Source organism: Pholcus phalangioides, unplaced genomic scaffold (genome assembly GCF_987345545.1).
Source record: "Pholcus phalangioides strain wild (caught in Gottingen) unplaced genomic scaffold, Ppha-v1.0 ptg000017l_1, whole genome shotgun sequence".
Lineage (NCBI taxonomy): Eukaryota > Metazoa > Arthropoda > Arachnida > Araneae > Pholcidae > Pholcus > Pholcus phalangioides.
This window is the reverse complement of record NW_028301610.1, coordinates 36,164,556-36,190,472: the sequence shown is the minus strand read 5'-3', so window position 1 is coordinate 36,190,472 and position 25,917 is coordinate 36,164,556. Positions and strand designations below refer to the sequence as shown.

The 25,917-nt window shown below is 36.7% G+C and overlaps 1 protein-coding gene across 6 annotated transcripts in view; it reads right to left on the bottom strand.

The window, feature by feature from the left end:
• LOC149072965 (RAC serine/threonine-protein kinase-like) overlaps positions 1-25,917 on the bottom strand; it is a 75,456-nt gene that overhangs the window by 2,186 nt on the left and 47,353 nt on the right. For all 6 annotated transcript variants that reach the window (XR_016194492.1, XM_089247051.1, XM_089247049.1 and 3 more), the window contains 4 exons: positions 14,663-14,854; positions 9,929-10,057; positions 7,111-7,325; positions 215-302 (listed from right to left, as the gene is read on the bottom strand). Coding sequence is in view for 5 of the 6 variants with exons in the window: in XM_089247051.1 (XP_089103177.1) it covers positions 215-302; positions 7,111-7,325; positions 9,929-10,057; positions 14,663-14,854 (624 nt within the window). In the remaining variant the exon portion in view is untranslated. The remainder of the gene's footprint in view (positions 1-214; positions 303-7,110; positions 7,326-9,928; positions 10,058-14,662; positions 14,855-25,917) is intronic.

Genomic DNA, 25,917 nt, shown 5'->3' with positions numbered 1-25,917 from the left:
TGTCATGTGCATTTAGAATTACTCGTGTTTACATTTAACCCAATTATCCCCTATAATGTTAATTAAAATTTTGAAATTACACAACATCATATTTTATCATATATCATCCTCCTCATCAGTGATGCAACTAGACTACCTATACAAGCTTGCCTAATTTATGAAGTTACCTTATTTAGAGCCATGAAGTGAGTGTGGATTAAGAAAATTTTCATACCTTTTTTTCCAAAAGATCTTGCCAGGGTACAGATCGAAAAAAAGGATCATTCATCACTTCTTTAGCATCATCTGGACCACCACCTAGCCTGTTAAAGTTTTATGCATTAATGTAAAGTTACCATGTACATACTGCATTGAATAAATTAAACATTAAACTGCATATGATCGAAAGATTTTTGGTAATGACACAAACACATAGGCCTAATTATTAAGCCCTTTTCCATTTTAAAATAAGATAATTTATTAAAAAACCGACCACCTCTTGTATTTTGAAAGCATTATGCTTTATGTGATCTACTTATGTAAATTAGTATTTACATTGGTAAGAGGGGCCTATAAATTTTTTATAAGTTTGAAAACACTAGCTTAGCTCGCATGGATTTGGTAATCTGAAAACTGCTTGGCAATGATTTTTTGAAAAATCCTTCTGTAGTAAGTGTCTACATTATAAAATAAAAATACTCACTATGAATTTAATATTTACAGCTTCAGCAGTTTTGGCTCGACATGATTTCTCTATATAACCTTTGGACCTCCTTGGGGGCCAAATTTTGAAAAACCCCTTCTTAGTGAATCCTTACATCATAAAATGAAACTACTGATCAAATGTCATATTTATAGCTTCAGCTCTGTGATGACGAATCAGTCAACCAGAACATGTTATTTTATATATACAGGATATCCTGTAAGTGCTACTGCAGCCTTTATCTCATCAACCATCCATCATAGAGGTATAGTTCCAATTTCAAAAATGCCCATAAGGCATTAAAAATTACCCTGTACCAGTTTCGATAGTTAAACTACAGTGTCTAGCAAAATACCGTATATACTCGTGTATAAGCCAAGTTTTTTTGGGAAAAATTTGTTCCTCAAGTGTGGGGGTCGGCTTATACCCGGGTCAGTTTTTGATGAGGAAATATTGACCCCCCACAATCAGTAGTCATTTTTGTAGCAGTGTTTGAGAAACCGGCATTATTGGTATGGGATATGTTCAAACCCCACAAAACCAATAATGTGAAAGCCGAGGCAAAGAAAATCTAAAACATCATTGACTTTGATACCAGGTGGGCTAACGTGATTGTACAGCCTTTAGATGTCAGCATCAACAATCCTTTCAAAGACTGAGGAATTTGTGGATCGAATGGATGAGTCCCGAAGTTTAAGAAACTACAAAAAGTGGTGCCTTGAAGAAACCTGACATTGGCCTAGTGTGCCAATGGGTACATGAGGCGTGGAATTCCGTTTCCATCAAAATTATCATTCGATCCTTCAAAAAGTGTTGCATCAGGAATGCGATGGACGGAACTAAAGATATCCTCTTTGAAAGTGACAATAGCGATGACAGCCCAGATGAAGATAAAAACGAAGATGCCGCACCCCCATGATGATGGATTACGATAAGCTTGCGGACTCAGAAGAAACGGATTACAAAGTTTGAATCGTTTTCTATTGTAAATTTCCGCAAGCTATTCATTTTGCATGAAAATGTTAGAATTTGTTTTCTCCAAAATGCATGGATTTTTTGGGGTCGGCTTATACACAGGTTTTCAATTTATTGCGGTTTTTGTGGTCATGAAGTGGGGGGGGGGGGCTCAGCTTATACGCAAGTATATACGGTAAGTATATTTTTACATGGTCCCCCGTTATATGGTATATTTTTATATGTGCAATGTTTGCAGATATATTCAAATTCAAAAATTGGAGAAAAGTTGGGAAAAGGACAGCATAAATGAGGGAAAAAGTGTTATCCATTGGTTTTTGCTGGTTTTTATCCATTGGTTTTTCTTTCATAACTTTTCTTTGTTTTTTAATATAAATATCTTAATGAATGTTGGAAGTTAAAGGACAAGGGGACTATATAAAGGTTTAAATTTTTTTATATTTTGACACTATCTTCGTTCTCAAAACTGGTACAGGGTAATTTTTGAATGCCTTTTGGGCATTTTTTTAAATTGGAACTACACCTCTATGATGGATGGTTGATAAAGGCCACATAAGCACTTACAGGACATCCTGTATAGATTTCAAACAAACATTAAGACTAACCAAGCAGAAATTTGCTAAGACGACATTCAAGAGAAAAAAAAAAATCACTCTTTTCCCTTATTTCATTTTAACTCTCTAGAGATGCCGCTCCAAGTTATAGGCAAAATGTGGGGCCCCCTTTCAGAAAAAAGTAAGTTGAATAATCCTCCCCCCATTATTTACCAGTACCCCTGTGAATGAAACAAATAATTGGTTTCTAAAAAACCATGGAATATACTACCTTCCGATTCTTAATAAGAATCAGCTTCTTAACAATGGATTTGATCTGTAGTTAAGAATCGTGAGGGAATTTTGCTACCACATTCTTAACTAAGAATCGTTTTTCTTCCGTAGATAAGAATAAGTTAAGAACCGACGCTACCCACTTCTTAGCTCGATTCTTAGTAAACAATTTTTTCCATGCGAGATAACGTGAATTCTTTTTTTAATAGAAGTTTCTTCATGATTCATATTTTAAAAAGTGAAAAAAACAAACATTTAACATTTTCATTTCCAAATAAGGAATTCGTCAGACTTTTTAAGTTATCAAAAAGTTATCTGAAGGTTGTGTGTGGGAGAGTTAAAAACAGTGTTGGAGTCTATATACAGCACATATATGTTGATAATAGTGATAAAATATCGGATCATTTCGATAAAGTTTGATAAATTTTGCTACATTTTCATCACATTTACCAATGATTATGCATAATTCTCAAATTTTCAATCCATAAATATCATAATTGATCGGTTCGAAATACAACATTTTCATATTATGGGAACTTGTAGGTTTGAAATTTATTAGTTTAAAACTAATTTAAAAATCGGCCAAAATATAATTGTACATAAATTAAAAATCATTATTAACGTGCTCCTGCGTTTGTTTTTTTCACACACCTTGGTGTATGTAAAAAAGCCAACATTACAGAAGCGAAGTACATTTTTAATATTAATGTATTATCTGATTACTATTATTTTTATTCGACCATGAAACGGCTATGCAATACATGCACAGTACCATGTTCATTTCGCTATGAAAATTAATTTAAAGAAACAAAGCATATTAAATAAATTATTATTCTTGTAATGTTAGCTTCATTTAATACATAATATAAACACAACGATGACTCATTTATCGCATTAACCATGGTTTGACGATTATGCATAATGACCTACAAATGTGATAGATTCATGGTGTATGAGCAAAATTTATCAAACTTACTGAACAGGCAGATGATTATTCGTATAACAACAGCTCTTTATCACTTTAACCGTAACATATATAGCATAGACCCTCTTTACGGAGGGTGGCAGGGATCCATCCCAGTGAACGTGGGACGAGTCCTTGATTCGAATCATATCGGATGGTTAAGTATGCACGGGGTGATTATAAAAAAACTATCCCGACATATGGGGCCCCTAACTATCATACCATTCACAGAAACTGAATGAAATTTTGGCATAAGGTATTTTGAGGTATGCGTCAAGAATGATATGGAAAACAACAGTGTCACTAACAGTTACGGTTACAGTGAGAAAATTTCGAAAATATCAAATGGCAACACCAAGTTTTTTGTATTGGAATGCGATCTCCATACTAAAAAACACTAAATAGCGTTGGAATGGCACCTGTAGCACGAAAATCTCCGGAGCTAGGCAAGGAAAAAGTAAAAAGGACTTTGCCGTGCACCAGAGCATTAATGTTCGTTTCATTCGTCACACCGTTTCTTCGGCTGAGATCCCAGCCCGATTAGTCCTCCACAAGGTCATGTGGAAAATTTGTGAAACACAATAAAATGCTTTATTTTATGCTGCTTCTCTGTCCTTATTGGTTGTCCTCACTTTTAGCCTATCTACCGCCGGTGATTTTCATGCTACAGTTGCCGTTCGAATGCTATTTAGGGTTTTTCACAATGGAGATCACATTCCAATACAAAAAACTTGGTGTTGCCATTTGATGTTTTCGAAATTTTCTCACTGTAACCGTAACTGTTAGAGTGACACTGTTGTTTTCCATATCATTCTTGAGCGCATACATCAAAATACCTTATGCCAAAACTTCATTCAGTTTCTGTGAATGGTATGATAGTTAGGGGCCCATATGTCGGGACAGTTTTTTTTATAATCACCCTGTATATGTTTGTTTTTTACTGCAACATATTAAAAAAATATTATGTATATATATTTATCATTTCTCCTCAACCATATTAACATTTGCTTAAATAATCTGCCATTTTTTCAGGCTACAATCGCTCTAAAAAATTCCTTTTCCTCTCCTCCATCTTGTCAACAACCATTAATTTTGGCTGGGTGCTGATTGGTTACATAGGTGGAGATAGACTGGGAAGTCTGGGGGGCACAATGATGATGTCAATTCATATAAATCAGTCGACTCTACATTTGATGCTGGGGGGCAATGATCCCCCACGCCCCCCCGTATCTCCGCCCATGATTGGTCAATGGCGAAATTCCCAAAAAAAAGAAATTTTTTGGCCTGTCAATCGTTACGTGACCTTAAAAATAACCTAACAATCACACCGTGGTTGCATGCAGAGCTCGATTCTTATGAACCGATTCTTGCATATGGATGATTGGTTATTAAAAATCAGAAGATGGTATACCCCCATGTTCTGTCTCCAGAGAATTCACTAACAAAAAAAGTTTAATGTACTAGTATGACTAGGTTTAGTTACATTCGCTGTCAACTATTCTACTGGTAGAGAAAAAGTTGCAAAAAAACCCATCAACACTGAGAAATTATAACATGTGGGTAACATACTTAAATATAAAGTTAGGCACATTATATATTTACTAAAATATATCAATCTATAAATTCTTTTCAGATTGATTTTTCATTTCAGAAAAAATCTCAGCTCTTTCACAATAATATTTTCTGATTAAATTCAAAGAAAATGATTTGAATGATCTCCTGATTAATAGAAATCCTTGCTGAACAATTTCCACCTGCAATGATTTTCCCTTCTCTCTCTGATGGTGCAGCTGTGGTCTACCAACATTTAACTGCCACATATTTCACACATGAATGTGGAAACTATGTCAGATTCATATTGGTGAAACCTAACAGTGAGTGTGTCTTGTGTTCAGTAGGTGGTGCTATCTATCTTGCTTTCAAATTGAAAATGTGTGGATTTGAAATTTAATGTGTCATACATTTGCTGAGGTATAGCAGGTGGCGGTCAAGACAAATCTTTACCTGTACAGGACCTGTTTTTGGTGCCCCTCCTGCCCATCCCATCCTTTGCCACTGCGTAGGTCGAGTGGTTATAGTGACGGACTCGCGATGCGAGGATCCGGGTTCTAACCCCACAGTCGTGTTCGACTGAAGTTGGTTTTCTGTGGTTCCCAACTTCAAGGCGCGAATGCGAGCCGATCTCCCCGTTAAAAAGTCTTGCCACAGAGAGCAACAGGCCTACAACGTTACAAATATTCAATCATTACACTTCACTCACAATTTGAAGTATAGATGGCAGTACTGAATATCATACACAACACTAGCTACACACTCAGACTGTTAGGTGTACACACTCACTTTGTTCCAGACTCTGCCATGAAGAGATCTCGGCAATGGGATAAGTCCGGTGGCAGAGACCCTGGCGTTCATTCATTCATTCATGCCCATCCAAATTTTTCCCCCATTCCACACACAGCAATTCCTAAAATTATTTTTTTGCCCTTCCATCGCGGGTTTGGCACCCCTCCTAGAGGAATAAAATACTTTTCACTTATTTTTTATAATTAAAAATTTCTTTTCACCTTTTTATCTCAAATTTGGCACCCTTCCTGGAGCGGCGCCCTGTATGGCCCAAGAGCCACCTCTGCATCACGACAACAGAGCTTTTTTCAAAGGAATAGCCCTTTCAAAGTTGTAAAACCTTAGAAAATTGTATTTAGCTAACCACCACAGTGCATTAGTGGATCCCAAACCCAGATTTGCGCGATGTGAAACTCATGACTGCCTAACGGCTAGATGACAAAATTAAGGATATTTATGATAAGAATTTTTAGATTGTTTTTTTTCTCCAACAATCATGGAAAAATTTTTACAATATGAACGGGTAATCTCATATTATATGATTTTTAATAAAGTCATATGTTCACCTAATAAAGCAAATTTACACAGTAAATGTGCTGGCTCTGAATGTGGATTAGTAGCAAAAAGTACCGTAATTTCCGATACATAACATGCAGAAGAAAAAACCTCAGATATTGGAAAATTTGGTATTATAGCCCCTCATTTAGGAACACTAGATATTTCGTCAGCCTCTTAGTAGCAGCTTTCATCTCCTCCCCCGAGGGTTTGTATATTTTATACCAATATGCAGCACAGTACTTCCTCTTCATTTGCTTAAAAGTTCTAGGTCACAACATAGCATAATCATGATAGCATAGACGTCCCAAAAGTATCATGGACCCCCAGGCCAAGTGATTTATCCGAGGCTCTATCTGACAGACTCTCAAAAATTTCAACCAAATCTCATTTTTTAGGACCCCTTCTTCTCGTGAGGCCCAAAAATGTATTGGGCAAGCCCATACATTGAGACGACACTGCATGACAGATAGTGAGAAGAAAAAAGTTGAAAAGAGTTTTTTTCTCACAACTTGGAAAAATGTACCCCCATGGGACGTGTTTACAAAATTTTTATGCGTCCTTTCCCAAAATTCTGTATATTTGATGCACTATAGCGCATCAGCAGCATCTCTGACTCTGGCAGTCCATTTCGTTAGATGTGTGTGTGTGGATTTGAATTATGTACATATTAAATCTTAAGGCTTCAAATGTTTTATCACTATCCAATTATTTATCCTGGGTGAACTGATTTTAACATTTTATACTTATTGGAAATGTCATACCTTTGTTTTGGGTCTTTGATCAAAAGTCCACTGAGCAGAGACTTTGCTTCTGGTGACAATATTTTTGGAAATTTCACTTCTTCAATTAATATCAGTTCAAATAAAATGTCATGATCTCTGCTATAAAATGGTAAACGACCACACATCATTTCATACATAACAACACCAAGCCCCCACCAATCGACAGCTCTACCGTAATGTGTATCTTCTAAAACCTGCAGAATAAAATTTTGTTAGTGATATTATAATTAAAATTAGTGAAGAAAATGCTAAAGAATGAATAAACATTAAACTGATGGAATACGTTGGTAAACTCATTTTTTGCAGACACTTGTGGAACAAGAGAATTTGTCCATAAATAATGAGGTTACCATTGAAGCCCTAAAATAGATCATTTTGAAATAAATAAGCACAATTTCGATAAAATAAGATGAGTTAAAAATTATGTGTGAAACTTGGTACATACTTGCATGAATAAACAATTTAATGTATTCCCTGCATTAGTCGGCACATGCCAGGAATACCCATACTTTCTGATATGCTGGGAAATTTGAGTCACAAGTTCCAGAAAATTCTCTGATATCCAGACTCAGAGAATTGATTGAATTGGCAAATTTAAACCTTGTCTATTCTCTGCATTTTAGGATTCTTTGTTTTACAAACTACATTAAAGATGGTTTGAATTTCACATTCACTTTTGTCGATATAAATCCTGGTTTATTGCAAATATCAGATACTAGGCATATTCATACTCATAGATTAGATGAGCTAAATAAAAAACTAGTAAACTGAAGTATTTTTGACCCTCCCCAGAATCAACGATGGGGCTGACTGTGAGAGATCAAGCACACAATGGTTATGTAATAAAAACACTGCAATGATGAAGCTGTTGAGTGTGCTGCCATGGCACTTTTAATGAAATTTTTACGAGGCCTGAATAGCACTAAAGATGCCAGCCAAGAAAACACAGCTGCTAATGCCCGATTCTTGATGCAGTTCCTTTACCTAAAAGAAAATAATCGTCTGACATGATGTAGCCAATTCACATCTCGTACTTGGCTGACTACAGTTAGAATGTAGATAAGGAAAAAGAGGAGGCAATACAAAGGATGAAAGATCTCCATCTCTACTTGGTATCCAGTCTTTCACTCTTTGTATGGAAATCAAGTACCAGGATCCAAGTAGAATACACCTTCATTGTCTTGCTCCTTTTGATTTATGTTATGTTGCTCGAATATTTTAATGGTTTCTCTATGAAGACGAGCATGGTAGTGCACCTCGGACGATGTTACCTCTGTGTTTTCAAATTTAATTTTATGACTAGTTTCCCACATGTTTTGCAATGGCTGAACTTCCCCTTTTTCCTAGGTGGCAGCTTCTCTGGTGTTCCTTTATTCTTGTAGCAGTACTTCTTTTTGTTGTTCCTATGCATACTTTTTCACACGAGCATAGAACCAGGTAAACACCTGCCATGCAAAGCGGGTCTCTCAGATCTTTTGCAGAGCATAGCGATTGTGCTAAGTTTCTGGTGGGTTTGAAAATGGGCTTGATATTGAACTTTTCCAAAACTCTCCTGATTCAATTGATGACCTTTCGTATGTATGGTAAATAGGCTTTGGCTCGGGGTTCCTGATTCTCTTCATTGATGTTGTTTTTCATGCAGGGTCTTATGGCTCTTTGAATCTTCATCATATAACCATTAGCTTTGAAGGCCTCCTGAGTACCTCCACAAAAACTCCAATCATCATCCGAGACAGAAGTGACATGTGCTAAAGACACTGGTGAATCATGCTAACTGCAACTGTGAGCTGCGACATCTAGACACAGAACTGAACCATCTACAGAAGGTCTTCAAAGATAACGGTTATACGATAAAAGAGATTCAGAAAGCCATACAAACTCGCATGAAAAACAATATAAACGAAGAGGATCAGAAACTCTGAGCCAAAGGCTATTTACCATACATACGGAAGGTCAATCAGTTCAATTGGTGACAGCCAATGCAGTTATTCTACTGCTGATCAAGCCTCAGAATTGCATATAGAGAACACATCGATGACAATTGATGTACGAAGCGTTTCTCACTTGTCGCAGAGACCTACGTCCGGTTAACCTCAGAAGATGCTGCCACAGATGTGGGAGAAACATTAGGAAGAAAATTTCCTAGACCATAGCCTAATAGCCCAGAAACCACTTGCAAGTCATTGAATGCTGGCCATGAAAGCCTCAGACAATACTTCAGTTGAAATAACAGTTTAGCATGGAAGAACCTTCAAGACACAACATATAAACTGCTATGTTTTTCAAAACAATATGTTGTCTATGCTTGATTTTGTGAACCTCTGATTTACAAACCATGTTTCCCATTTAAGAACTAATTGTTCAAGTCTGTACAAGTTTGTCTAAACGAGTGTTGACTGTAGTTTGGCTGACCTCCATTCTAAAACCTACCCTAAAAGCAAACTGAGCTGAAGAAAAAAATGGCTTTTGTAAAAAAAAAAGTCTTCTAATGTAACATGAGTTACTATGCTTCACAGCTAAAGCAAAATAGCTCTATCTGGAAGAAATATAACACTATCAGAAAATTCCGATTTGCTTGCAGCATTTCTAAAACTAGAGCAAAATTATTACCCTTTTTTACGAGTAGCGCGATGGACAATAACTACAAAAAACTCACTTTAAAGTAAGTATTCCACTCTTTTAGAAATTTAAATAATTTAGAAGATTTAGATAATGAAACTTCAACTATGTAAGACGTTTGACTCTGAATACAATCATTTCATAACTTTAGGGGGAAAAAACAGCAGCAATACAATACCTCTGGGGCTAAGTACTCTGGCGTACCACAAAATGTCTTAGTTGTTGAACCATAACTAATATCTTCTTTACATAGTCCAAAATCAGCGATTTTAATATGTCCATCTTTATCCAGCAATAAGTTTTCTAGCTACAAAAATAAATTAATGTGTATCTGAAGGGAAATTTCTGAACTAAGTGCATGTATAATAAGTAAATCAAAAATTGAGGACAGTGTTTTTAAATTTGGAACAGTTGGTGATTTCGGGCATGCTTGGATGACACAAGGTTTTGATATAAAAAACTTTTGACATTATCAATGAGTTTTGATATTATTCAACTTTCAATATTATTAACCTGTATTTTGTTTCCATTTCTTAAAATAATTTTCATAAAGTGTCAATTTTCCATTGCAATTTTTTAATATTTTTTGTTTACACTTAATTCAATTTATGTGATATTTTTTCACCCATCAAAAAACTTTTCAACCATCCATCCATTTGAAGAATTAAAATTGTCATTAGACTTCAATGTTCAATGTTTCCTATCCGTCGCATTGCACAAACTTCATGGAATTTTAAGTCATTGCTCTATTAAGCAGTTGATGTTAAAATACAATATCTAATCAATGCATTAAAGCAGTGCTGTCTTAACGCATGGGTTCACACGGGCACGACCCAGGGGACTCAGGAGAAGAGGGGGCCTCAGATAAATGAGTAGTTGGATTTTTCGAGAATTTGCGAGATAGGGCCCTAGAAAAATTAATTGGGCAGGGGGGACCATGATGCTCTTAAGTGGCCCTGTATTAAAATCAAGTTCTATTGCCTCTGTGTGATTGTGTCGGCTGAAGCCTGGATCAGACTTTGTTATAAAAAAAGAAAAAGCAGCTGAAATGAGTTAGACAACACAGACACGCTGGACCACTTCATCATCAACCATTTCCAATCCACTGCTGGATGAAGGTCTCCTAAATTTTTCCATTTTATTCAACCAGCCCATTCCCATATTTTAAATGTTTAACTCTTTCCATGATATAACTTTGAGTGGCTTCTTATCCAAGTGATTTGTTTTTGGTCTCTCCTTGCGATGCTTAACATGCATCTTTCCATGCTCCTTTGTGTTCTTAGGCCTTTGTATTGTGTTGCTTGTGAGTGTCCTTGTTTCAGCTCTGTAAGTCAGTGATGGTTGATGGTAGCACACATTGGTTTAACACTTTTCTTTTCAGGTATAATGACATGTGGCTCTTCAGAATTCCAGTTTTTGCCAAAAGCATTCCATCCGATCCTGATTCTTCTGTTTAGTTCATTAATGATTCTGTTGTCCATGGTAACTTCTTGTCCCAGGTATACATAGCATAGGTGCCAATTCACAGACTTGAAAAATAAGTAGTTTATCCCGTGATGACACATTCCGCATCAAAAAAAGAAAACACGTCAAACAAATAAAAGGGAAAAACAGGGGACTTTTTAAAATTGCAAAGCGTGACCATATATATAAATCCTGTTTTTCCGGGACACATCTTTGCTTGCTTTACTCATCGTAATTGGTGGCAATTACCGATTTCTTACTTGAAATCCTGATTCCCCATATTTTTCCTGAGAAAACAGGGGTCAGCCTGAAATCGCAAGGACTGGAATAGTATTTTCCATTAAAACAGAGCTCAATTTGAGGACTTTTAGGGATTTTTCCATGAAGATACGAAAAATCGGAAGAATTAGATTTCCAACCGGAAGATTTTAATAAGGCTGAAAAATCGAAAAGCTTCCGGGTAAATCAGAAGCATTGGCACCTATGGCATAGCTTTCTACTTCATCTATCTCTGTGTTGTTAAGCAGGATCTTCTTCAAGGTAAAGGAGTTGAACATAACTTCAGTCTTTTGCAGATTTATTTTCAAACCCACCTAAATACTTGCCTTCACACCAGTTCTTGTATCATTTCTTCTAGTTCGTCTCGATTACTGCTGATAATAATGATGTCATCGGCAAAACGCAAATGGTTGAGGAAATTCTTTATTTATCTTAATTCCTTTTTCATCCCAATCCAGTTTTCTGAATACTTCTTCTAAAGCAGCGGTAAATAGCTTTGGTGAGATAGTATCATCCTTTCAGACTCCTTTTTCAAGTTTAATCTTTGCTTCCCTTCATCCAAACGATTGGTTGCAGTTGCTTTGTCATATATTTTCTTAATGATATAAGTCTTCTCTACCCAATTACATCTAGAGCATTAACAACAGCAGATGTGAAGACAGTCAAACGCTTCCTCAAACTCAATGAAGGCCATACACAATGGTAATTTTTATTCTTTGTGTCTCATGAGTTTCCTTATTGTTTGGATGCAATCCATTGTACTAAATCCACTTCGAAAACCTGCCTGTTGTTTTGGTTGGGCTGCGTTCAATGTGGATTCAAGCCTATATGTCAGCACTTTGGTGAAGATTTTATAAATTACTGATTGGTAGATAATTCTTGATATCCTCTTTTCTGCCCTTTTTGCAAAGAACCATCATTGGATTATTTTAATCTTCTGGCACATCCGATTTTGTGAGTCAATTTGTGAAAAAAGTAGCTAGCATACTGGAAAATTCTTCTCCTGCTCCTTCAACAATGTCTATTGAAATCCCATCTTCCGCTTGGGCATTTCCATTTTTTCATAATCTTATAGCCTTGTAGACTACTTCTTTTAACACAGGTGCTACTTGTACAAATTCTGTTCGATTTTCTTTTCGTCCTGCTCTATTTTCTTTTCTCTTCTTGTTCCCTTTCCTCTGTTCCAATCCCTTTCTTCGTGTTTGTACAAAGTATTATAAAATTTCTCAACAATACTGGACCACTTAAGAGTGACGATACATCATATAGTCGGACAATCCAAGTTCTGCCTGGATTCCCATAATGGTCACTCCAGGGTCCTGCAGAAGGATGGAGTCTTCTCCAACTGAGCATGTGTGCAAAAGGCTGTGTAGAAAGATGATGGGAAATATGATGTTGTGGGCCTGTATTCCAAGTGCTAAGACAAGTCCCTTATTTAAAGTATCTAATTGTATGAAAGCAGTTGGGCTGCGTTTAACTTTTTGATAATGAAATGTTGCCATATATCTAGTTCTGCCTGAATCCAGGGTCATCTTAATGCATAGACTTACCTTAGCCTAGGAGAGGGGTCCCTGATAACTACAATTTTACAAAAATGTTTTATTTATATTGGCGGGCTATTACTTTTCAGCCAGGTGAAAGGGCTTCCTTTCAAACCAAGCACAACTCTGGTCTTATCAAAATTGACAATTTACTACGGATTGAGTCATAAGTGTGAGTATCTATGAGTCTGAGTGCATATAGTTCTGTGTGTGAAGTTTTAGTGCTGCCACCTATATTTCAAATTGTGAATGAAGTGTGATGATTGAATATTTATACCAATGTGGGGCTGTTGCTCTCTGGGGAAAGACTTTAATGGGGAGACTGGCTTGCATTCACTCTTCAAAGTTGGGAACCACAGAAAACCAACTTCAGCCGACCACCACTATGGTGCTGGTGGGGTTCAAACCCAGGTCCTCATGCGATGCTAGTTCATTACTATGACCACTCAACCTCCACAGCAGCAAGTAAAGGGACTACTAAACCACACATGCACCTCATCCACATTCCTCTGTGGAACCTCTAACAAATTGGTACATGTTGGAATGTGTGTGTGAATGTTGTGAACTTGACGTGAAGCTTATTATATGTAGTGTTGCCATCTGTCATCAGTTTTTATAACTATGAAGTGTAATGGTTGAATAATTGTATCATTGTAGGCCTGCTGCTCTCTATGGTGAGACTTTTTAACAGGACTTTTAATAGGTCTGCATTTGTGCCTCAAGTTTGGAACCACAGAAACCACTGTGGCGATGGTGGGCTTCAAACCTGGGTCCTCACAATGTGGGTCAGTCACTATGACCACAGCAGAAAGATAAAGGGGCTGCAAAATATCACTTTTCAAGGACCCAAGATACTGTTGAGACAATTGTGAACAAGAGCATTCCGGATCCACAATATCAAGACAACTCCACTGGAATGACTAAACCCAATAAGACAACCCATTGTCCACTAAAACTGAAGGATTGGTTTGCAGAACATAAGGTATATATCTCACATCTTACCTCGCCTATTAACTCACCTTGTTTCAGTGTTATTGAGAAAGTAACACTGAATATGGGATATGTCAGAACAGGCTGTTATGAAGAGACAAAATCCTCCAAATTTGACTGCTCAGTGGAAACAGTTGTTTACAGATTGGGCAAAACTGGATATGGATGTCATCATGCCCCATATTGATGGCATGCCAAAAAAAAAAAAAAAAAAAAATCAAGATTATGATTAGAGCTTATGGTGATGTAACCCTATATTAACCAATGAAGGCAGGATTCCATGTTTTTTTTTGTCTGTTGTGCTTATTTCAAAAGACTTCTTGGGACAAGACATGCGGTCATGTCACTTCAGAGAATATATAGCTGAACAACCATGGGATACAGGGGATCATGCATGAGGATGAACCATCCCTAACATTGAAAGTGCATGAGGTTAACCTAATTACATATGTGTATATACATATTGATATCATCACTCAGCCCCCCCCCCTATCCCCCAGAACTTCAAGTCCATCTCCACTTTTGTTAACAGGTAAAGCAATGGACAAAAATGAAGAAAACAAACTTTCGCCAAACAACTTGGGAAGTCTAGGTGTTCGTGTCTTGTTTTTAATATTCATAAAACTGTTAATACTCACTTTCAAATCTCTGTAAATAATACCCTGGTTATGGAGATAATCCAGAGCAAGAAGAATTTCACTCCCATAGAATTTTGTTCTTTCTTCAGAAAATATTCTTTCACGCGATAGGTGAAAAAATAGTTCACCTCCATTTACATATTCCATAACAAAACACAACCTGTCAGCAGTTTGGAATGAGTACTTCAGAGACTGAAAAATACAACAAAGATAGGATATAATGTATATATGAAATACACTCTAACTTGGTTAATTCAAAGTCACTGCAAATAAGTTTGAATTATTCAATTCATGGAAGAGTAGATAAACTTTGCCAAATAATACTCAGAAATCACCAATGAATGACACAAATATATAAGAAAATACAAAACTCAAAATACAAGTTCTTTCTAAGGAGTTTCATATTTTCTGTATATTTGCCTATTTGTCGACATATTTTTTGGGTATCAAATTCAAATATACCATAGAAAATATTCACAACGAGATGAGGACAAATAACAATTTATAATACACCTACATATGTTTTAGCACTCATGTTCGGCACTCGATGCCGTTATCAATGTGGAAAACACATTATCCCAACAAAAAACGTAGTCAAAATGAAAGAGCATTTGGGGTGGTGAGAGTTGTTTCCTTCACTTCAGTATTTTTATCACCAGTTTTGACATCATAGCTGTTGCCTTTTGTTGATAGTGACGCCAAAAGTCCAGCTTGGCCCCTTCGAATATTCTTCAAATGTTTTTTCAAAATGAAAATGCGGTAGGGCAATGGAATGGAGGGTGTTGATTTTGTGTCATTTACTAATTGTTCTTGAAAAGCCTTTATGTAAGTACCCTCAAAGAAGTCTAAAAGAAATGGTGATCAAACTTTTTGGATCACCTTAGCCTCTGCAAAATTGAATTTGTGGTCTTCACTCCAGCAGTGTAAAGTTATTGTGGATTTATGGACCTCTTGATTTTTAACATACCTCTTATGTTCACTTAATCTAAATTTCAGAGAACGTTTGGCTTGATGTAGCCTTGGAGACAATCTGTGAACAGAATATAATAAGTGCCCTATTGTTTAGTTGGTGAGATGGAATCTTCTTGGGTGGCTAGTTGATGACCTGTATTTGAAAACGACTGAAAGTCTGCTCGAGTTTAGCAGAGAGAAATGGATTGAAAGGTATGACAGCAATATCTTAGCCCAAAAAGTCTGTATTGTTATTGAGAGTTGACTTGGTTTTAGGTTTCTTAACCATTTCCGTGTTCATATCTATGGCAATAGCAAGAATGAATCCGAGTTGCTGTTCTAATGAGATCGAAAAGCTGAAATTTTTTGTTTGTATGGGTGAAAGGATCTTTGATGTGTAGGCAATGAAACGGAAAATGGTTTTCTGTACACCGACGTTTGAAAGTTTTCTTCATTTTTGGTCATCAAGACATCTAGAAATGGTAGAGTTTTGTTGCTTTCAAATTCTGCTGTGAATTGTATGTAGTGATCTATTTCATTCATAAGCTGCAACAAGAAGTTCCTGTACAGAAAACCATTTTTCGTTTCATTGCCTCCACATCAAAGATCCTGTTACCCAAACAAAAAATTTCAGCTTTTCGATCATAGGTACATAGAGCTTTTGAAAGACTCCAACCATGTCTCATTAGATCAGCAACTCAGACTCATTCTTGCTATTGCCATAGATGGGAGTTTTAACACGGAAAAACAATGAAACAAATTGAGAGTCAACTCTCAATAACAATACAGACGTTTTGCTCTGCGATATTGCCACTCAAGAATTTTCGCCTTAGCCCCACAAAAGATTCCATCTCACCAACAAACAATGGGACACTTATTATATTCTGTTCACAGATTGTCTCCAAGGCTACATCAAGCCAAACGTTCTCTGAAATTTAGATTAAGTGAACATAAGAGGTATGTTAAAAATCAAGAGGTCCATAAATCCACAATAACTTTACACTGCTGGAGTGAAAACCACAAATTCAATTTTGCAGAGGCTAAGGTGATCCAAAAAGTTTGATCACCATTTCTTTTAGACTTCTTTGAGGGTGCCTACATAAAGGCTTTTCAAGAACAATTAGTAAATGACACAAAATCAACACCCTCCATTCCATTGCCCTACCGCATTTTCATTTTGAAAAAACATTTGAAGAATATTCGAAGGGGCCAAGCTGGACTTTTGGCGTCACTATCAACAAAAGGCAACAGCTATGATGTCAAAACTGGTAAGAAAAATACTGAAGTGAAGGAAACAACTCTCACCACCCCATATGCTCTTTCATTCTGACTACGTTTTTCATTGGGATGTGTTTTTCACATTGATAACGGCATCGAGTGCCGAACATGAGTGCTGAAACATATGTAGGTGTATTATAAATTGTTATTTGTCCTCATCTTGTTGTGAATATTTTCTATAGTTTCCGGCAAAGTGATTCTTTTTGATTAATCAAATATACCAGATCCGTAAAATGACTTTGAAACTTAATAATCAGTATTCACATAGGATTAATATTTGATCATATCTGTTACATTATTCCTTTGCTTTAGAATCAGCATCACTGTAGAATTTCTTAGCCATTTAAGTCTGATTTACAGAAACAGTTCATGATCAATTATGAAATTTTTTCCAAGATGTTGGAAATCATTCTCATGCTGCCAATGAAATCTACTCTCATTAATATATTACAATTAGTACTTCCAGATATTTTACATGCTCTTAATGACAATAAAAATGTTTCAAATTTTGTATGATACAGTCGAATCCTGTTATAAAGAACTCTAAGAGATGGGAGAAATCGCTTTGTTATAGCGAAATTTCGTTATAAAGCAATTCCAGGTTTTTGCATTGCTCCTATGTGAACTTATCTGGGGAATTAGAAAAGTGTTTGTTAAAACGAGATTTTCGCTATAACAATATTTGTTAAAACAGGATTTGACGGTATATCTTGATTCATTAGCTGAACAACAGAAGTCACATCAATAATCCAAAAATTCAAATTAACCCAGTTCCATGATATAAATACAAATGCCACAACAGGCAAAATTGCCCATTCAGGTGGCTGAAAAAATCATGTCCATAAAAAATATGGATGTCAAATAAGCAAAATACAGCAACCCAATATAAAAGCACACAAAAAAAAAAAATTAATAATATATAATACACTGCTCATAAAAATATGGTTATCTTATCTAAGTATGGATAGCTTCTCGATTTGCAGTATGTCTATTGTACTTCTTTTTAAACGTATAAATTGTGTTAAAATTTGCAATCCCCGGAGGTAAGCTATTTCATTTATTAACAACCCTATTAGTGAAAAACTCCCTATGACACCACAACCTGGAATTGTCTCTTACTAAATTATAATAATATTATTTCACCAAACACAAACTCTGACCCCAAGTGAGGAGCAAATGTCTTTCAGGCCGAGTTTAAATGCTGGATCCTACTCATATATTCCCTACTACTCCTTGACAGTAGAGGAATCACTACTACATCTGATACCAAGTCTTGGTACGCTAACAGACTCACTAATATTCGCTTCTACCTGATTTGTTCCCACCCATATGATTATCTGCCCAAGGACTTTTCACCTATTAAAAACATTTCTAATATCATTTATTTCCCCCCCCCCCGGAAGATAGCAGTGCTCGAAACCCTTAAAGTCCACACACACTGTTTCCCAGTTCCCTTAACCATATAGAATCCCCAATAATTACACTACTCTCACTACCTTCATTTACCTCATCCACCCATTCTCCCCTAAACTGTTGTTGTTTGTGAAGATTGCTTCATCGTTGACAACAGGTAGCTTCTTATATCTGAGCCCTCCAACATCCTGACACACTCTTGTAATGCTCCGACCTCGATCTCCAACCTTTCTTTCTCCAAACAACCCTTATGCTTGAAATTATCAGCTACTATCCCTTTAGACCAGAGAAACCTTCCCTACACAACATTAATCGAGGTTAAGGCATACTAATACTAAATTTAGATAAGAACCAATATAACTCATACTTAAAAATAGAAGAGTGAGAAATGTTAAAGGAAATTAAAATTACCTAAAAGACATTACGATGCAAAATATACATAAGAGATTATATGAAAAATAAAGTAAAACAATGCTCAACCCTTAATCATGAAGAAATATATATATATATATATAAAGAATACAAAACACCCCTTAAAAATATTAAAATACAACTTATACTTATTAGTATTAGCAAACTATCTTATTTATTAAAACTAAAACAATTAGGACCAAATCAAAATAACAAAAATTACTGAGAATACCCAAGAAAAAAGTCTACACTGTTTGCTAATACTAAAAACCAAAAAAAACCTGAAACGTATATTAAAAAGTGAGAAAAACACCAAAATGCAACAAAGAACCAGATATTCCCTCCTATATGAACACGTGGACGAAAAAATTGATTCTCAATAAAGAAACAATGGAAAACACCTGTCGAAAGTACAATGAAAATGTAATGAAAGCGAGAGAAAAAAAATTAAAATCGATTGAGAGAGAAAATACACAATGGAAACTAAAAAAGTAGAGAGTAATAAAAACACACATCTGGCAAATCCAAAGATGGCTGCCCTAAAATTCTGGTGGCGAAATCAAACTTAAAAAAAATACACTCCTGTCCATAAATTAAGGATAATTCAAAATCACACGGAAATCGAAATCTAAAGTAAAAATTTCACCTGTAGAATTATCACACACATCTGCAAGAATGATATGCAAATTTCAGGAAGCCACCAGATGATGCCGATAGTACGTCACAATGACGAGAGTAAGAGGGGGTTATATAAAAAATGGTGGCAAAGAAGTAAAATTGTTCACAAGAGTTTTGTAAGGCACTCAGTGCCATAAGCGAATAGTTATGACACAGAGGACGCATGTGGATGATTTTTTATGTGGTAGAATTATCGGCCGCCTGGAATGTGGGCGTACTCAGATGGAAGTATCCGAGGAACTTGGAATTGCCCAAAGTGTCATCTCTAGGCTTTGGCAATGATTCCAAGATAACGGAAATGTCAGTACATGTTACAATACAGGTCGCCCCTGAGTTACAACGCCGAATGAAGACCGGTATTTGGCAGTAACTGCCAAAAGAAGCAGACGGAGCACAGCATCCAACCTGTCTCGTCAGCTAACTGCAGCCACGGGTACCACAGTTTCAAGGCAAACCGTGTACAGACATTTGGGAGATATTGGTCTATATGCTCGCAGGCCTGTCAGATGTGTTCCGCTCACGGCAACTCACTGTCGGCAGCGATTAGCCTGGAGTAGAGAACATGCAATGTGGACATCGTCACAGTGGGCTTGTGTGATGTTTTCCGACGAGTCCAGGTTTAGCTTGCAGTCTGATTCACGTTGGACTTTCGTATGGAGAATGCCAGGTACCCGTTACCACCAAGACAACATCATTGAACGACACCGTTACGGTGGTGCAGCATTGCTCGTTTGGGGTGGAATTATACTGGGTTCCAGAACAGATCTGCATGTTCAAACCGGAACCAAATTGTGAAAGCCCAAATTTATTGGGACATCGTTCTGGAACAACATGTACATTTGTTTAGGGGTGCCATAGGCGCAGAATTTGTGTTTATGGATGACAACGCCCGTCCTCACCGAGCAAACATCGTAAACGAATGCCTTGAATCTGAGGATATAACCCATATGGAATGGCCAGCATTCTCACCTGACTTGAATCCGATAAAGCATGTGTGGGACATGCTTGGCCGACGAGTTGCAGCCCGTCAACCACCTCCTACATGTGTACCGGAACTTCGGAGAGCATTGCTTGCTGAGTGGAGTGATCTTCCCCAAGATCAGATCGATAATTTGATACTCATCATGCTTAGGCGTTGTACGGACTGTATTTCATCACATGTGAGACATACAATGTATTAACCATCATACCAACCATGTAATAGTAAGTTTTTGTAAAGGAGATATTTTTTACAATTGCTCCAGAGAGCAAAAATCGTAGTTTTTATGAATGGTATCATACATACATCATCGTTTTTGTTCTTTATCTTTTGTTTAATAAATGGGCTTTATGAATAAGTAACGTTTGTTTTGTTTCTGAACCTTTATTTGCCAGAGCTGGCATTATCCTCAATTTATGGACATGAGTGTAATAAACAGAAAATTTAGAAAAATAAAGAAAACACAGAAGAGTTTGTCCAAAAAAATTAAAAAATAAACATGATAAAGAAATCTCATGAGAACACAGAAAATCACAAAATGGCACAAGATGGCACAGACAATATCACCTTTGGTAATGATCCCAGCTACGAAGGCAGACTACGACTACAGCTATTGCATCGCAATCAGAGCGTGATAAATGCATGTCTAATCACTTCTGCGACCAAGACGAGAATGAATATATAATCAGAGTAGCCACTAGTAACACAGATATTTTTTTTTTGTTGAAAACAAAGTTTTTGTAAATCTTTCAAGCAAACCCTGTTAATTCGAAGTTGTTTTTAAAAAGACAAACTTACTTTAATGAAACTATAAAAACTGATAATATCCTAATCTTCTTTAATATTGGTGGAGTCTCCAAACATTTCAGACTTGGAGTAAACATCATTTCTTGCAGAGCTTTTCAATCAATTATAATAAGGTTTAATTTTTCTATATTATGAAGTTTGTAGTGGTAATATTATTTCATAATTAAGTAGACACGGTCTTTGCATACAGTAATGGCCCCCCTCATTTATACATTTCTCTCAGTGATAAGATGATTTTCTCCACTCCCAGCCAAAGACATACAGGAGAATAATATTTCTTATTCATTTACATGACTTTTTCATTTATGAAACTCATTTTGTATCAGACCTCAATTGAATGAGATACGAATCGCAGAAAGTTTTGATTTCACTTTTTTTCCCTAAAAAGGCTTTTACAGCGTCTAAAAAGATTTTCTGTGAAAAAGATATCATGGTTAGCTATATTTGTTATCTTTGTGCTACAATAGCAAGTATTTTAAAGGTGGTACATTTTCGTTCTTGCTAGAGACTGCATGGTTGGCTTCACTACATTTCAGAAGAGTGTAAAACAGGAAGCAGTTATTAGTTTAATTTAAAATGAATGAATGGAAGTTTCATGATCTGAGTAGTAACACACGATAATTTCAGAAACATCGCAAAGGAAATGTATGAGGAGATAGAGATGTGGTTGATATAATTTAAAAAAATTCCCACCACATTTGCAAAAGCTTTCAATTTGCTAGAACCTTTTTGTAATCACATACAACTTCAAAAACAAATGCAACTTTCAATCATACAAGTGTTTTTCCGTGATAGACAACAAAAATAGTCTGATTTTTAGTTTGAAAAAATCCCAAATTTAATAAGGTAATACTGTAATCAGGGCATATAGATTACGATGAACAAATATTATTTTCCTACATTTTAAGAGTGGAACCAGTATTTTAGTTTTATTTTACTTCAGTACTTGCATATATCAAAACATTTTCATGTTACATATTTTTCCAAGTACATTTTTCCTTATTTTAACTTACAGTATACTGTAGTGTTATTTGTAATTTTTTGTGCATTTCATTTTCTATATATTGAAAGGCAAGTGTAAGACAATACCCCATAGAAAAGCCATTTTTCAGTTATACAAATACAACGCCACAACAAGCAAAATGCCCAACGAGGTGGATGAGCAAAAGATGCCCACAACAAATATGGATGTCATATATTTCAAAAATACATAACCCCAATTAAAAACTAAAATTATAAACAATATATACACATGATAAAATACTATACAATGCTCAGAATAAGATAACTATAAATACATTATAACTTATATTTACCTCAACATATTTATCGTATTTCTTTTTAAACGTGTCAATTATGTTACAATTAACTACCTCCGGGGGTAAGCTATTCCATTTATTAACAACCCTATTAGAGAAAAATTCCCTGCGACACCATAACCTCGTTCCAATAAAGACACGCGCAGCTCTTCTCAGCACCCCTTCAACCAAGTCTATGTCCCTCTGTAGGTATGGTCTCCAAAACCTTACTGCCTACTCCAGTCCCGTACGAACTAAGCCTAGAAAAAGGGGAAGAATTACTCTAGAAGAAATCGAAGAGACATTTTTGAAAACGAGACCACAAGCATTCTATTTGCTTTTTTGACTACCGATGAACAATGTTCAGAAAACCTAAGCCGCTCGTCAAGGAGAATTCCCAAATCGGTGACCCTAGTTGCATCTGGTATAGTGACACCATTCAACTCGTAAGAGAACCGTGGGTTGTTCGAACCAAAATGAGTGACCATGCACTTATCAACGCTAAACGCCATGCTCCATTCATTTGCCCATGCTGCAATCTGGAGCGACTCCCTATCGCTTTGATTCCCGATTACCCTCATTAACTTCACATCATCTGCGAATTTGCTAGTAATCCCATCGAGACCCTGATTGAGTTTATCGATAAAAAGTGAAAAAGTATGGGGCCAAGGACACTTCCTTGAGGAACTCCACTTGTGACGCCTGTCCAACCAGAGAATTCCCCATTCACCATAACTCATTGAGAATGATCTCTTAACCACGATTCTATTAAATTCAGCAAATTGCCCCAATCTCATGTAAACGCTTCAAGAGTTTAACATGTTGGACCCGATAGAATGCCTTCTGGAAATCAAGGTAAACATCATCCACATTTTTGCTCTTACCCAAAGCCTTAGTCACGTGATCATAGAAGCAAAGGAGGTTGGTTACACATGACTTCCCCTTCCTGAACCCATGCTGATTTTCAGACAATACATTATTCTCGTCTATCCACTTCACAAACTGCCTTTCGATGATAATTTCCAAAATTTTTGAGAGGGAGCTCGTCAAACACACTGGACAATAATTGGACACAGCTTCTCTACTACCCTTCTTAAATATTGGAACAACATTAGCAAGTTTCCAATCCCTTGGGACGATACCCTCAGCAACACTGCTCCTATATATCTGTGCGACTGTGGCCCCAACAATTCATTAGCACATTCCCTGAGGACCCTGGGATAGATATCATCTGGTCCTGGTGCCTTACTTGCACATAAATTTTTTAGAAGGTTCAGGACCTCCATGTCTTCCACTTGAATATCGTTGAGGATTTTATTACCCCATTGACAACCATATGTTTAATATCATTATCTCCATTAAAATCTGACGAGAAAAAGTCATTGAAAGCACTACACATGTCCACATTGCTCTAACCTAGACCCTTCTATCGAGAGGGGGCCAACTGTACCCTTACATCCATTATTGACGTATCGAAAAAATGATTTTGGGTCCTGCCAACCCAGATTCAACTTTTTTTACTATCCCTTATCGCTTTCTTCAACACTCTTCTTTTATCAGTAAACAATGATAGGTCACCTCGTCCACTTTTATACTCTGAATGCTCTTTTTTTTAAGATAAAGGTTACGCACACTATCAGTGAACCATAGGGAGTGCGATGTACAAACACGCTTTTTTTGAACAAAGGGAATAACTTCGTGCAAAACAGAAGATAGCTTCGTACTAAATTCTTCCCATTGACTTATCACCCCTCTACTGATTCCAACCGGTCTTTGAAAACTTCCACTAACCTTCCTCTCAAAACATCAAAGTTAGTTCTCCAAAAACAAGGAACCAGTCTTTTGTAATCAACCTTACCCAAGGAAAAGTTAGTGAAATCTGACAACACGATCACTTTAAGAAAACTTTTCCCCCACCGAAACATGTTCCACAAAATCCTCAGAACTAGTAAGAAATAAATCCAAAATAGCAGTGCCCCTAGTGGCTTCTGACACATGCTGATAAAAAAAATTTTCGAGCACCAACTTAAGAAAGTCTCTTTCATACTGATCTCCAGATGAGAAGTTCTCCCAATCAATACCTGGGTAATTGAAATCCCCAAGTATGATAACCCTCTAACGCTTACACATGTAGGAAATTTCATCATGAAATTTGGCGATGTAATTTGGATCCCTATTTGGTGGATTGTAACAAGCCCCAACAATAAGTTTATGACATCTTTTGTTCTCAAGCTCAACCCATATAGTTTCAATATCACTTCTCTGCACATTACACTCTCTAGCCTTCAAACATGATTTCACGTACATCAACACTCCATGCCCTTTCCTATCAGATCTATTTCTCAAAAAAGTATCATATGCTAAGATGTGTAAGAAAGATTCATCCCCATTGTTTGCCCAAGGTTTAGTAATGGCTATAAGATCCAGGCCCTACACAACCATCATAGTTTCTAAAAAATCTTTATTACCAAAGCTCCTGGCATTAATTAGCACACATTTTAATTTGCCCAGTGATTTAGTGTCAATCGAGAAGCCATCCAAGTCAGAGGTGGGTAATTCCCCGTCAGTACTGTTATGATTATCACTAACTAACCCACGTTCCAGACTACGTGGTCTGGGAGTAAAAAACCTAACCTAAGACTATCGTAAACCTCCCAGACCACCCTGTTATTTAGATGGATCTCATACGAATGAAGCCACCTATCGGTAAATGTGGGAAGCTCCAAGAACGTGACCCCAAGTGAGGAGCAAATGTCCTTCAGGCCTATATTGAATTGGTGGATCCTACTCCTATACCCCCTTACTACCCCTTGGCAGCACTGGAATCACTGCCACATCTGAACCCCCTTCCTTGCGGATAATAGTAAATCCCGGTACTCTGACAGAGACTCACTAATATTCGCTCCTACCTGATTTGTTCGTTCCCACCCACAGAATCACCCACATGGGCAACTTTCAGCGAAGAAAAACGTCTCGAACACTGCCAATCTTCCCCCCAGGAAGACAACAGCGCTTGAAACCCAGAAAATCCCTACACACTCTGTTCCCAAGTTCTCTAACCATAGAATCACAGATGATTAAACCCTTATCACTACCTATCACTTCTACCTCGACCACCCATTCACATTTCTAAACTGTCGTTGTTTGTGGAGATTGCTTTTTCATCAATAGATGGCTCGACGACAAGAGGCTCCGTTATAACCAGGCCCTCTAAAACCCTAACTTTTTCCCATAAGACTTCGACCTCGAGTTCCAACCTTGCCCTATCCAAGCACCCTTTACAATTGAAACTATCAGCTCCTATACCCTTAGACAAGGGAAATCTCCCGTCGCAAGCTCTACACAACACTAGTCGAGGTATACTAACACTATTGCTAAACTAGATAATAATAGTTAAAAATAGGAAAATGAGAAACGTTAACAAGAAATAAAAAAAGAAA